Here is a 13091-nt window from a genome sequence, read left to right as displayed (position 1 = left end):
TAAACTAGAACAAACATAAACTTAAACAAAATAAATAAATTATTTAATTAAAATACAATATTTATTTCAAAATTTATATAACATTAATATAAATTTAATAAAAATAATTAATAAATTCTATAAATAAAACTAACCAAACATGTTTCTTGTATCTAGTATATATATATATATATATAGACATTCTATTAATTATTTTTCTTCTTCTTTTATTTTATTGATTTGTTCCTAATGCATTTTATTTTTCATTTCTATATTCTTAATTTTTAGCTTGGAAGTGACAATGAATGGTTCCTCTTTTTACAAGTATTTGGTTTACCATATAGTATTCATTTAGCTTGGAAGTGACAATGCAATTTTTTTCAAATAATAAATTTATTAGATTAAATAATTATATCAACATCAACCCAATGAGCAATACAACTAAAAATTACATCAAAAGATAACAAATTTAAATCATCTTATTCACTGATTTTATCAAACAAGGGATCACTTGGTTGAACTCAACAATATAAGAACTCTGATATGCACATAATATAACTTTACTTTATATCATATATTTTTTTGTATATATCATATACATTGATGTAAATTTCTATATATTATTGAGAATAAACTAATTTTATTATTAAGAAGAATTAAAACCTAAAAATAGAGATATCACTGAAATATATATATATATATTCAATTAAAAAAAATATTTATTACCTTAAAAAAGTCATAATAATTCTAAAGAAGAAATTAAATAAATATTTTTAGGGTATACTTTTAATGGTCACTACCATAGATAGTTACTTTAATGATAACTATTGGATTAATTAAGATCAATGGTTCATATTTATAGTTGTTAATTAATATTTCTAAGAATAAATTTTGATTTTTTTCAAATTTTTGAAAAAATTACCTAATGAAAAACATGTATTTATTATGAAAATATAATATTGTAAGCTTTTCATTTTTTAAATGCATGCCAATTTCTAAATATAACTATTATTTTTCATTGGTTCGAAACATCATTAATTATAGCAAAAAAAATTAATTAAATTTGAAATTAATATAAAAAAAAATATTTACTTATTGGAGACTTGCTATACTAAGTCATCATCATAATTATTAGTACAACTATTGATCTAGTAACCATTGATAAGTCTTCCATATAATTTATTACGATATTAAAATAATTATTATCACGCGAAGATAATTTTTTAATGGGTTTATACCTTTTTGGATCCTGTGTTTTTCTCCATTACCTGTTTGGACCCTGTGTTTTGTAAAATGGTTAAAATAGAACCCTAAACTCAATTGTGATGAAGAAAAAATTGAATATAACAACACAGTTTTTAAGCAGAATGATTTTATTTTTGTTCTGAATTGTTAGTTTGGTAAATTATGGGTGATTTTAGTTTAGAAAACATTGACTAAAATTGGATTTAGGGTTCTATTTTAACTACTTTACAAAACACAGGGTCCAAAAATTAATTTATCAAAATACAGGATCCAAACAGACAATAGAAAAAATTACAGGTCCAAAAATATATAAACCCTTTATTAACATAGTCTTTATTTTTTTTTATCCAAGAAAAAAATTTGATGCTTTACTTCGTCAGAAGACGGCGTCGTTTAGAGAGAATATTTAAGAAATGTAAAACCCAGACAAAACCCCTTTCTTCGGCGCACGTCGAAACTCCTCAGTCTCATTCAGCTTTGCATGGTTGAGTCCTTTGCAACCCCAAAACTTCATATTTTCAGTCTCAGAGACTCTCAAACCATTCACAACCCTTTCGTGGATCTCTAAATTTGTTTATTTCTCATGTGTTTTCGGCCGAGATTTAGTATAATATTTGTGAAGTGCTCTCAATTTGGTACTGTGATGATGCACACCGCGTGCTTGAGAAAATGCCTGTAAGAGATTTGGCTGCTTTTAAATCTAATCTTTCTGGGTTTTGTTTGCTGGGTTGAGTTTTCTCTTAATTTTGGATTTAATGTCTATGTCGTCTCGGTGAGGTTTGCACGGATTTAACTTAAACCTTCACTTGCTTGCTTCACTCTGAGTATCTTTTGGTAAAAATGCTAACCCGTGTTACTTCTCGTTCATTCTTCTCTTCACGTTTCACTCTGCAACATATGGCTTCGAACCCATCAAGAAGTTTTCTGTGCCTTTTCTCCTCTCGTTCTTCACCCACCACAACCACAAACTTAGACTCAAGATTGGCTCTGGTTGATTGCCTTAGAAATACCTACAAACTCACCAAAGTACAAGCTCTCTCCATATCTGATTGCTTCCCATCAGTTAAGTCCACTGATAAGCCACATTCAGTTCATAAACTTTTTCTGGAGTACGGTTTGTCGGACACTCATATAAGGTCTGCAGTCCTCGGGTGTCCTCAAACATTGTTTGCTGATGCTGACAAGACACTCAGAGGAAAGCTTGAGGCTTTGGTGCAGTTGGGAATGAAGGGTGATGATTTAGGCAAATTTCTTTCCAAGAACCCAACAGTATTAGCACGTAGTCTGGAGAATAAGTTGAAGCCGGGTATTGAACTTCTTAAGGACATTTTGGGAGATGATGCTAACAGCAAAGATTTTATGCGTATTCTCAAATGCAGATGGATTTTGTGGGCAGACCATCAAAGGTTATTGGCCAACCGTACCTTTCTAAAGAGTTGTGGGCTTGTTGGTACTCAGCTCGCTTTCGTTTTGAAGATGGAGCCTCGTATTTGCCTTATGCATGAATCTGAACTTAGAGATCTTGTTTCCAGGGTCTTAGATATGGGAGTTCCACTAGCTTCTAACATGTTCCCCCACGCACTCCACGCAATTGGTGGTTTGAGAAAAGAGACAGTTACAGAAAAGTTAGAACTGCTTGGAAGTCTTGGCTTTTCAGAGGGCGAATCCTTGGAGATGTTTAGAAGAGCACCTCTTGTGTTAAGAACTTCAGAGGAAAAATTGAGATTTGGAGTCGATTTCTATTTGAATACAGCTAAGTTTAAAAGGTCAGTGTTGATTCGATCGCCATGGTTGTTGATGTCTAGCATGGAGAAACGAGTGATTCCTCGGTACAAGGTTTTACAAGTTTTGAAGTTGAAAAGGCTGTTAGTGAAGGAGCCTAGTTTTTACACTATGCTGCAGAAAACAGAGGGCCAGTTCTTGCTGAACTTTATATCGAAGTTTCAAAATTATGCAGATGAACTCTTGGTAGTTTACAAGGGTCATAAGTCAGGCTCCATTGGTAGTTTAAAAGAAGAAGAATCTTAATGAGCCAATGTTAAAGTAAGGCAGCAGCAATGGCTCTGATTTGGCAGTCACTCAAATCTGTAGAATGGTATGAACTTATCTATTGATAAACAGAATTTAAGTGAATTAGCTTGTTAAAATCTCGGCTATAGGTTTTTGATTGAAGAGAACATGAAGAGACACTCATTAAGTTTTTTCCCTTTGTATTGATCTCATCATAATTAATAGATAGCTAGAGTGGTCAGCAAAAAAAAGTATGAGGAAATTTGGGGAAAAAGAGTCAAGTTCTTTTATTTTTATATTTTCATTCTCATTTGTTTATCTAAGTTATATGTTTCTAATGGGAAATTTCTTGTGGTTGATAGGAAGGATTAGCTGGTGAGTGATGTGCTTATAGTATTAGAAATTGTATTCAATGACTCAAGTCCATTGCTTATTGTGAAATTTTTTATTGACATTTACAATTGAATAAGAATGTTTGAAAATGAATATCATATTTATAGTCCTTGCATGAAGAAAAGGCTATCATAGATTATGGGCTTCTTTGTTGATGATTGGGTGACAACAAGTTACTGTAAAACTGATTCATCATCATCAGAAGAATAGCCTTGACCTGTAGTTTGAAACAATAAGCACATGGAACCATGCAAGAATGGTTATTCATTATTCTTATGACATTCTACTTTTTTTGAAAAAGAGACAGAGGCTTAAGTCAGAGACCAACCCCCTCTCAACAATATTGAGAGCCCTCACTTATGGCAGAGGTGGCGGAGGAAAACCTGTTTACAAAGCAAACACGAAAAACAAGCCACCAAAACCCCTTAATAGACACCCACCCCCAAAATTTAAAGCCAAAAATAGCCCCAATCTCTAATAAGATCGAAAAAGGAAACCCCGCAAAACACTTGGTTCTATACACCCTAGTTACAATCCAAAACTTTATCTTATCCCAAAACATTTGGTTATATACTCAAATGGCATGCATCTATTGTTTCAAGAAAATGGTCAATGACATGTTCCTTTCTATGACAATAATTGAGTTTCAAGCAAGCATGCTTAGTAGATGATTTTCTTTTTATATAAAAAAAAAAAATTCACTTTATAGATCTAATTATTTCACAGCATATGAAAATGTTCTCATAATTAGAAAGTTATAGATAACATGAACTTCATCTCTTCTCATAAAAAGCCAAGGATTCATTATAAACTTCAAGCTTACTTGATAACATTCTCATCTTTCCAAACAAAAAATCCATGTTCTTCATCTTACTTCCGACGGTATCAAAGGAAGAGCTAAATCAAGAGTATCTCTGACAAGTTGTAATATACCAGACGACATATCGCAACATGTTGTAACAACTCGAGCATTTTGAATTAGTGGTGAACATTTGACCTGCGAAACCCGAAAACGCGCACAACCCGCTCGACCCGCAACTCGAAAACCTAGTTTTTTACAAAATCCGTTAATTTCGGGTCGGATTAGACCCAAACTCGAGTATGTATGGGTCAGATTAGACCCGAACCCGAGTATGTTCGGGTTTGGAAAATACATACACGGTTCGGGTATCCGAACAAATAAAAAAAATTAGTTTAATTTTAATTCAAATTTGATGACAAAAAAACCCTAATCCCCTACCCTTTCAAATTTTTTTACCAAGGTCCAATTTGTAAAAAATCAATTGAATCAAACTAACAACAAAGTTTAAAAAAAACATGTGAAAAGTGAAAAAAAAATTGGTATTTTTGAATTTTTTTTACCAAGGCCCATTTTCTGCCAAAAACTCATTTTAAGCTCAATCCCACCTGAAACCCGACTCCACCTAACTCGAAACCTGAAATTACCCAAGAAACCAAAAAATTCAGAGCGGGTTCAGTACCCTATTTCCCAACCTGAAACCTGCAAAACCCGATCCGATGTACCCGAAACTCGAAAACTTGACCCGTGTGCACCCCTACTTTGAACGTTTTTGAGCCGTTTTTCCAGTTTAATAACCTAAAATAACCCAATTAAGTCCATATCACCTAACTGATGATTGGCAACAAACAAGGAGTTGGTAGATCACATTCAAATTATGAAAGGAAGTGTAAACTCTATAAATAAAGATCATTTAGTCACATGAGATATATTACATACTCACTTAAGATAAACCCCAAAAGTTTTCTATTGTGATTAGTGTAGTGTTTTTGAGAGAAATGAAATATTTTTTTTAGACAAAGTTCTTACAAGCTTATTCAAAGCTTTGAAAGAGTGTTATTCTTATATTATGTCTATTCATTGTGAGAGTCTCTTCTCCACTCATCCTCTTTATTTTCCCTAACAATATCTTCTTCTTGACCATAAAGAAGACAATGGATTCAAAGATATAGGATGTATTATAAGTGGAGGAGATGTCTTGATATTTTTCAGATAAACAAAATTAAAAATCACAAAAAGAGAAGATAAAATAGATACATACAATGATATTATTTTAAAATTAAAATTAATAAAAAAAAAGAAAAATTGGTGAAAAATGACACTTTTTTAACTGATTTTGAATTCTAACCTATTTTTGATAATTTTTTGCAAAATAGTTTATTTAAAATTCGACCAGTTGTTTAAATTTTGTTATTAGCTGTCTAAAATTTTCGACAAACTATTTGAATTTTTCGACTACTTGTCGAAATTTTTAACTAATTGTAGATAGAATTTTGCAAAAAATTATTAAAATTATTAAAACTAGGCTGTTAAAGTTTACTTTAAAACTTGAAACAAGTTAATTTGACTTTTATTAAAAAAAAACTAATTAAATTAAAACAGTAACACGCGTGAGCATAACTCTAAGCATAACTAACCCTAAAAATCCTTTCTTTCACCGCCGGCCTAACACCAGCCCCTTCACCACGGTCACGGTGGTTCTGATCGGAGCTCAGTCCCCTCCTCTCCCAAGGTGCTCAATATTTTAGAGCTTGAATTCTCTCTACTTTTGTTTGTAATCTGTTATATATATTGTTTGGATGAGAAATTTGTTTATATTGTATCATATTTGTTTGGATGAGAGCTTATTATATATTTGAATCTTTTGGTCACTCTTTTCCCTGTTAATGTTCCCATCGTTCCACCTATTTCAGTTATCATTTTATAAAATATTTGAATAAAGTTTAGGTCTTTACCTTTACAAGTGATTGCTGCAAGAATCTTTTGGCAACTGAAGTTTCAGACATTTGTGACTTGTCTCAACTTCTTTATTATAGCATATAATTAGCTCCAACTCATGACTTATTTAGTTAGTTTCCATTGTTCCACCTATTATTTCAGTTATCATTTGAATAAAATTTAGGTCTTTACCTTTAGAAGTGATTGCTGCAAGAATCTTTTGGCCACTACAGTTTCAGACATTTGTGATTTGTCTCAACTTGTTAATTATAGCATATAATTAGCTCCAACTTATGACTTATTTAGTTAGTTTGCTTCTGCAACAGTCCCTTTATCTGCGTTATTTATTTTTTTCATTTAATATGTTTATTGTATACTGTATGGAGAATGAATGTATGCTCTACATTGTGTGGCCCTATGAGTTTATATGGGCTGGCTATAGATTGAAGAGTTTGTTGTGATTGTATTGTTCTGTATATTCTCTTAAGTTAGTATATGTTCAGATTGTGTACTAGGACTAGCTGCCTAATGGTAATGCTCTGTTTACTGTCTGAGATTTGGAATACTGATTCATAACTATATTATATATATACATATATATACTAAAATCGAGTTGAACGCCAAAAATGAATTTGCTTTCTTGCTTGATGTTGATATACAACTTGTCTATCTTATATATAGTCGCAGACTGGTGGTGTGGTCTTGAAATCAAATGGCTTTGGCAAACTTGGCCAGAAGAAAGGGTTACCTTCTTTCTAGAACCTTTTCCAACCAGACCTCTGAAGCTCTCAGGTACTCGCTTTCTCTTACCTCCTTCTCCAGGGGTTTTGCCTCTTCGGGATCTGATGAGAGCGATGTAGTGGTCATTGGTGGTGGTCCTGGCGGCTACGTGGCTGCAATCAAGGCCGCTCAGCTTGGACTCAAGACCACCTGCATCGAGAAGCGTGGGACTCTTGGAGGTACTTGCCTTAACGTTGGCTGCATACCCTCTAAGGTATTTGTTTGTTTTTTTGGGTGATATTTTTTAGTTGGTTTTCTAATTTATCATCATTTGATTGGTTTTGCAACTTTTGCTCAGATCTATTTGTGTAATTTTTGTTTCATTAGATGTTGTGATAGTTTAGTTTTCTTATTAATCTAGTATTGAAGGAAAATTTTGAAGCTTTTAAAATAAAAAACAAAAACAAAAATAATTTTTGGGTGTGCTGTAGATTGTATTTTTGTATACACAACATGGATGGTGATTTCTGATGAGTTTGGTGTAACTATACAAGGCATGGATGGTTTTTATTATTATGTATTTGAAATGGAAAAGGTTCACTTTAATATGTTAATGCTGCATGGAACGAAATGGAGTGAAAAGGAGGGGTAAAACCAAATAAAATTTGAGTTCATAGTTCATAAATAGATGTATTTTGTTTTAGTAGTGATTTGAGTTGTGATTGAAAGAAAATTAATTTTTTCCAATTTGTTGTTTCTTTTCGTATTTTAGGCACTTCTTCATTCCTCCCATATGTACCATGAAGCTATGCATTCTTTTGCTAACCATGGAGTGAAGTTTGCATCTGTTGAAGTTGATTTACCTGCCATGATGGGTCAGAAGGATAAAGCTGTTTCTAACCTCACCCGAGGTATTGAAGGCTTATTCAAGAAGAATAAGGTGACCTATGTCAAGGGGTATGGTAAATTCATCTCCCCCTCGGAAGTTTCTGTTGACACTATAGATGGTGGGAATACCATTGTCAAAGGAAAGAATATTATCGTTGCTACTGGTTCTGATGTAAAATCTTTACCTGGCATTACTATTGATGAGGAGAGAATTGTCTCATCAACTGGAGCTTTGGCTTTGAAAGAAATCCCCAAAAAACTCGTTGTCATTGGAGCTGGATACATTGGCCTGGAGATGGGTTCTGTATGGGGCCGTCTTGGCTCTGAGATAACTGTTGTTGAGTTTGCCTCAGAGATTGTCCCCTCCATGGATGGAGAAATTCGCAAACAATTTCAGCGTTCGCTTGAGAAGCAAGGGATGAAATTTAAGCTTAACACCAAGGTTGTTGGAGTTGACACTTCTAGTAGTGGTGTGAAGCTGACACTCGAACCAGCAGCTGGGGGTGACCAGACCACTCTTGATGCCGATGTTGTTCTTGTATCCGCCGGCAGATCCCCATTCACATCTGGACTTGGTCTGGACAAGATTGGAGTTGAAACTGACAAGGGAGGGAGAATTCTAGTCAATGAGAGATTTGCAACAAATGTGCCTGGTGTTTTTGCTATTGGGGATGTCATTCCCGGGCCAATGTTAGCCCACAAGGCAGAGGAGGATGGAGTTGCTTGTGTAGAGTTCATTGCTGGCAAGGTTGGTCATGTGGACTACGACAAGGTCCCTGGTGTCGTTTACACTCACCCTGAGGTTGCATCGGTGGGAAAGACCGAGGAGCAGGTGAAGGCACTTGGTGTTGAATACCGTGTTGGAAAATTCCCTTTCCTAGCTAATAGCAGAGCCAAAGCAATTGATGATGCTGAAGGACTTGTCAAGGTTTTGGCCGAGAAGGAAACTGACAAGATTTTGGGAGTTCACATTATGGCCCCAAATGCTGGAGAGCTCATTCATGAAGCGGCAATAGCATTGCAGTACGATGCATCTAGTGAAGACATTGCTCGGGTGTGCCATGCGCATCCAACGATGAGCGAGGCATTGAAGGAGGCTGCCATGGCTACCTATGACAAACCCATTCACATGTAGATCTTACAGAACTCAATTACTTCTTTATTCTTGTGATTTTTGGAAATGACTTGCCAAGACTTTCCACCACCAAGTTTCTTTCTCCTGTTATTATATAGCTGCCAGATCAAGTTCAAGTGCTTGAATACAAATTTGTTTTGTTAATTTTCTCTTCGGCCATGATGATCAGATAACTTGGTATGCTGTTTTTCATCAAAGTGTTAATAACTTGGTATGTTGAGCTCTACTAATTGGTCTGTGTAAGGTTTATTATATTGGTTCATCTACAATATATTTCTTATATTGAATAATACTTTTTTTAGGTACTCTTTACTTGAAAATACTCATCCCGCATTTGGTAAGATTTTCAATATAATTCATTTATATACAGTGTTAAGTTGCTTCTGCTTACTGCTTAGATATAATGTGTTACTTATTTATTGTGATAGATCATGCACTCAACACAAGAGTCATTATAATATATATCAAACAAGAAACTCTTTAATACCACCAAGAATTTACTTGATAACATTCTCATCTTTCCCAAATGAAAATACATGTTCTACATCTTACTTCAGAGTTAAAAAAAAGCTTACATTTTCTACATCTTAAGCCGGTAACTAGGAATAGCCACAAGATGTTTAGCCCTAGGAATAGACATACCAAACTCCTCACTCATATCCAACTCAGAAGCCACCATACCATCAGGGAGTTCCCAATTAAAGCAGTGAACAAGCTGAGCCACCATCAACCTCACCACAGTCAGCCCAAGCTGCATTCCAGGGCAACCTCTTCTTCCAGATCCAAATGGAATGAGCTCAAAGTCCCTACCTTTCAAATCTATGTCACTCCCCACAAACCTTTCTGGGAAAAACTTTTCTGGCTCATTCCAACACTTGGGATCTCTCCCAATTGTCCAAATGTTTATGATCACACGTGAGTTTTTGGGTATGTGGAAGCCATCTACTGTGCAATCTTCCATGGCTGCATGGGGAGCTAACAATGGTCCCACTGGATGAAGCCTCATGCTTTCCTTTATCACCATGTCTAAGTAGGGCAACTTTTCTAAGTCTGATTCTTCCACCATTCTTTCCATGCCCACCATGATTTTGAGCTCTTCTTGGAGTTTTTTCATTGTTGTTGGGTGCTTGATGAGTTCTGACATTGCCCATTCTATTGCTGTTGCTGATGTATCCATTGATCCTACAAGCATGTCCTGCATAATTAAGTATGACTTTTTATTCATAAAAAATTATATTTTTTACAACTATATTTTTGTTTAATTGGTATTTAGATTTATAGATCGTATTTTTGAAATATTTTTTTTTTTAAAAAATGAAATCTTTTGAGAGACCTAGATAACCAAAAGTAAATACCAGAACTATAGCTTTGATATCCGATCGGTCAATGCAGTATTCAGATTGTTTAGAGTCCATGAATCTCAACATGACATCGACGAAATCCTTGGCTTCATGGTCATGATCTTTATCTTTGGATTGAAGATGCTCATCAATGATCCTATCAAAGAAGTCATCAAACACCTTTCTAACAGCCTTCATGCGCTTTGTCAAGCCCTGCAAATCAAGTGGAGCAAGGAAAGGAATGTAATCTCCCAAGTTAGGAGTGGCTGTCAAGTGCATAAACTCTTGGACAATTGCCTTGAAACCTCTTGGATCTAACTCATCATCAGAGTACTTCTTCCCAAACACCATCTGACAACTCATGTTGGCATTGGTTGTTGTGATCTTGGCGCTAAGATCGACCGCAACACAAACAGAAGCAGCATTTTTTGCAAACTCAATAAAAAGGCCGATCTCTTTTCTCCTCATATCTCTAAAAGAGTTGATCTTGAGAGGACTCAGAAGCTCGAGTGTGCACATTTTTCTCATGTCGCGCCAATAAGAGCCATATGGAGCAAATAACAGGTTCCTTTGCTCCCAAGAAATGTGCTTGGAGGCCTCATGAGGTGGTCTAGTGGCGAAAACAAGATCATGAGTCTTTAGAAAAAGCTCAGCAGCCTTAGGAGAGGAGACAACAATGGTGGGAATTAGACCAAGTTTGATATGCATGATTGGACCATATTTTTGGGACAATTTTTGCAAATCTCGATGAGGGAGTTTGCCTAATAGGTTCAAGCTTCCAAGAAATGGATACCCTTTTGGGCCAGGAGGAAGATTCTTCTTCTTCTTCTCTTTGGTTTTCTTCCTTAGAACATAACCAAAACCAACTAGAAAGAGCACTAAAGTTACTACTTTCCATAGCCAATCAGTCATTGTTTCTTTTGGGTGTGTTTAGAATTGAGGCAATTGATTGAGATATTGGCTTAGTTATTTATTTGAGATATTGGCTTAGTTATTTATCCGCACAACTTGGGATAGATATCATGTTTTTCAAATGTAGGATTATTGTTTTATATTTTATGGCCGACAAGAACAAGACATTTCCAATGTAAGATCTTCATGGCAATTGATTGAGATATTGGCTTAGTTATTTATCCACACAACTTGGGATCAATAAATGGATTTTCAAGCTGACACTTAGCTGTGAAGATAGGATACAAGTGGATTGGATGCCTTTGATATTTTTCAGATAAACAAAATTAAAAATTATAAAAAAGAGTACAGGAAATTTATGTGGTAGGGGATTCAAAAAGAGGCATACTTGTGGGCTCTTTTGTGTTCTCAATCTTTTCGGTGCAATTTTTTTTATGACCGTGTATATTGTAGTTATTTAGAGCACAAATTTTCAAAAAATTCTGAATAATTTACAGTACTGAAAACTAGTTTAAAAACTGGTTGTTGCACGTGTGACTAATTTTTTTACGTGCGTGGAAAATAACATGTTTGAACCTAGTTTTCGACACTGTAAATTATTCGGAATTTTCTAAAAATTTGCAGGTTGCTCTAAATAACTACAATAGACACAATCATAAAAAAAATCGCGCCGAAAATTATTCACAGGTCGGAAATACAAAAGATCCCCACCGGTGGGATCTTTTTGAAGCCCCTACCATACAATAATATAATAGATCTATCTTTAAATTAAAACTTGAAAATTGTACAATATATGTGTAACATATATGTTTGGTGGACTTATTTTGCTGCTGATGTGAATGCGTTTCATAAAGCTCATATCATATATTTTTTTAAGTTATTTGTAGTCTAGCCTAGTTTTAATAATTTTTTGCAAAATGACATCTCATAATTTAGACAGCTAGTCGAAAATTTAGACAGGTGGTTGAAAATTTAGACAGGTGGTTGAAAATTTAGACAGTTGGTCAAAATATTTAGATAACTAGTCGAATTTTAGATATATGTCATTTTGCAAAAAAATATCAAATGTAGGCCAAAGTACAAAATCACTTAAAAAAGAGAGGTCATTTTTAAAAATTTCTTTTAATTAAATTGAGTTAGCATATATTATACATGTTCCATGTCTAATTGTACTTGTTGAAACTCAAATTGATTTTTATACTCATTTTAAATACTAAATATACATGTGAAAGTATTATTACTAATAAAAAAAAATACTAATATATGAAAATATTATTTAACAAATTAAAAAACAAAAAACTCAACAAGTTCAAATATGAAATGAGGAAATTAATCCATATATGAGATTTATTCTTAAACTTTGAAACATATGGCAATTTTTTTTCCTTCAGTTTTTTATGGCATATTTTTTTTATTTACATTATTATTGGAGTTTTCCCTCATATATTTATAAAATTTTATTTGAATACCATATTTTATCTTTTATACATTTTTAGTAGTTAGTTTTGATATGTTTTGAGATTATTTTTATAATTTTAATCTATTTGTATTATTTTTTATCATTCATATTTTATAAAATATATTTTTCTTACATAATTCTTTGAAGAAAAAAAATCTGAGACCTTAATCACCATATATTTTATTCCCATTACTTCTTATTTTCTTCCATTTTTTATCTTCCTCAATCAACATTTTTATCTGCTGTAACTGGTTACCACTATCAAAACTATTT

General features: G+C 33.7%; 3 protein-coding genes across 3 annotated transcripts; 2 read left to right on the top strand and 1 right to left on the bottom strand.

The window, feature by feature from the left end:
* The first annotated feature begins 2064 nt into the window (after positions 1–2064).
* Positions 2065–3252, top strand: LOC133825857 (transcription termination factor MTERF2, chloroplastic-like). Its single transcript, XM_062258750.1, has one exon. The coding sequence runs from the start codon at positions 2065–2067 to the stop codon at positions 3250–3252; it is 1188 nt and encodes a 395-aa protein (XP_062114734.1).
* Positions 3253–5999: 2747 nt separating this feature from the next.
* LOC133824804 (dihydrolipoyl dehydrogenase, mitochondrial) lies at positions 6000–9408 on the top strand. The gene is made up of 3 exons (XM_062257777.1): positions 6000–6158; positions 7046–7358; positions 7857–9408. Exons 2-3 carry the CDS (start codon positions 7077–7079, stop codon positions 9105–9107), a joined length of 1533 nt encoding a protein of 510 aa, XP_062113761.1. The 5' UTR covers positions 6000–6158; positions 7046–7076; the 3' UTR covers positions 9108–9408.
* A 159-nt stretch (positions 9409–9567) lies between these two features.
* LOC133824809 (cytochrome P450 71AU50-like) lies at positions 9568–11427 on the bottom strand. The gene is made up of 2 exons (XM_062257781.1): positions 10463–11427; positions 9568–10302 (listed from the first exon to the last, which is right to left on the bottom strand). The coding sequence occupies exons 1-2, from the start codon at positions 11357–11359 to the stop codon at positions 9688–9690; spliced, it is 1512 nt and encodes a 503-aa protein (XP_062113765.1). The 5' UTR covers positions 11360–11427; the 3' UTR covers positions 9568–9687.
* Between the last annotated feature and the right edge of the window lie 1664 nt (positions 11428–13091).

The sequence above is a fragment of the Humulus lupulus genome, chromosome 3 (assembly GCF_963169125.1).
Source record: "Humulus lupulus chromosome 3, drHumLupu1.1, whole genome shotgun sequence".
In the NCBI taxonomy this organism is placed as follows: Eukaryota; Viridiplantae; Streptophyta; class Magnoliopsida; order Rosales; family Cannabaceae; genus Humulus; species Humulus lupulus.
Note: the sequence above shows the minus strand (reverse complement) of the source record. Positions and strands in the feature narration are given on the sequence as shown.

Coding starts and splice junctions, on each gene's coding strand:
- LOC133825857 (XM_062258750.1), top strand. CDS start 2,065: ATGCTAACCCGTGTTACTTCTCGTTCATTCTTCTCTTCACGTTTCACT.
- LOC133824804 (XM_062257777.1), top strand. CDS start 7,077: ATGGCTTTGGCAAACTTGGCCAGAAGAAAGGGTTACCTTCTTTCTAGA. Junction 7,359..7,856: donor TTGGCTGCATACCCTCTAAG/GTATTTGTTTGT, acceptor TTCGTATTTTAG/GCACTTCTTCATTCCTCCCA.
- LOC133824809 (XM_062257781.1), bottom strand. CDS start 11,359: ATGACTGATTGGCTATGGAAAGTAGTAACTTTAGTGCTCTTTCTAGTT. Junction 10,303..10,462: donor ATATCAAAGCTATAGTTCTG/GTATTTACTTTT, acceptor TTAATTATGCAG/GACATGCTTGTAGGATCAAT.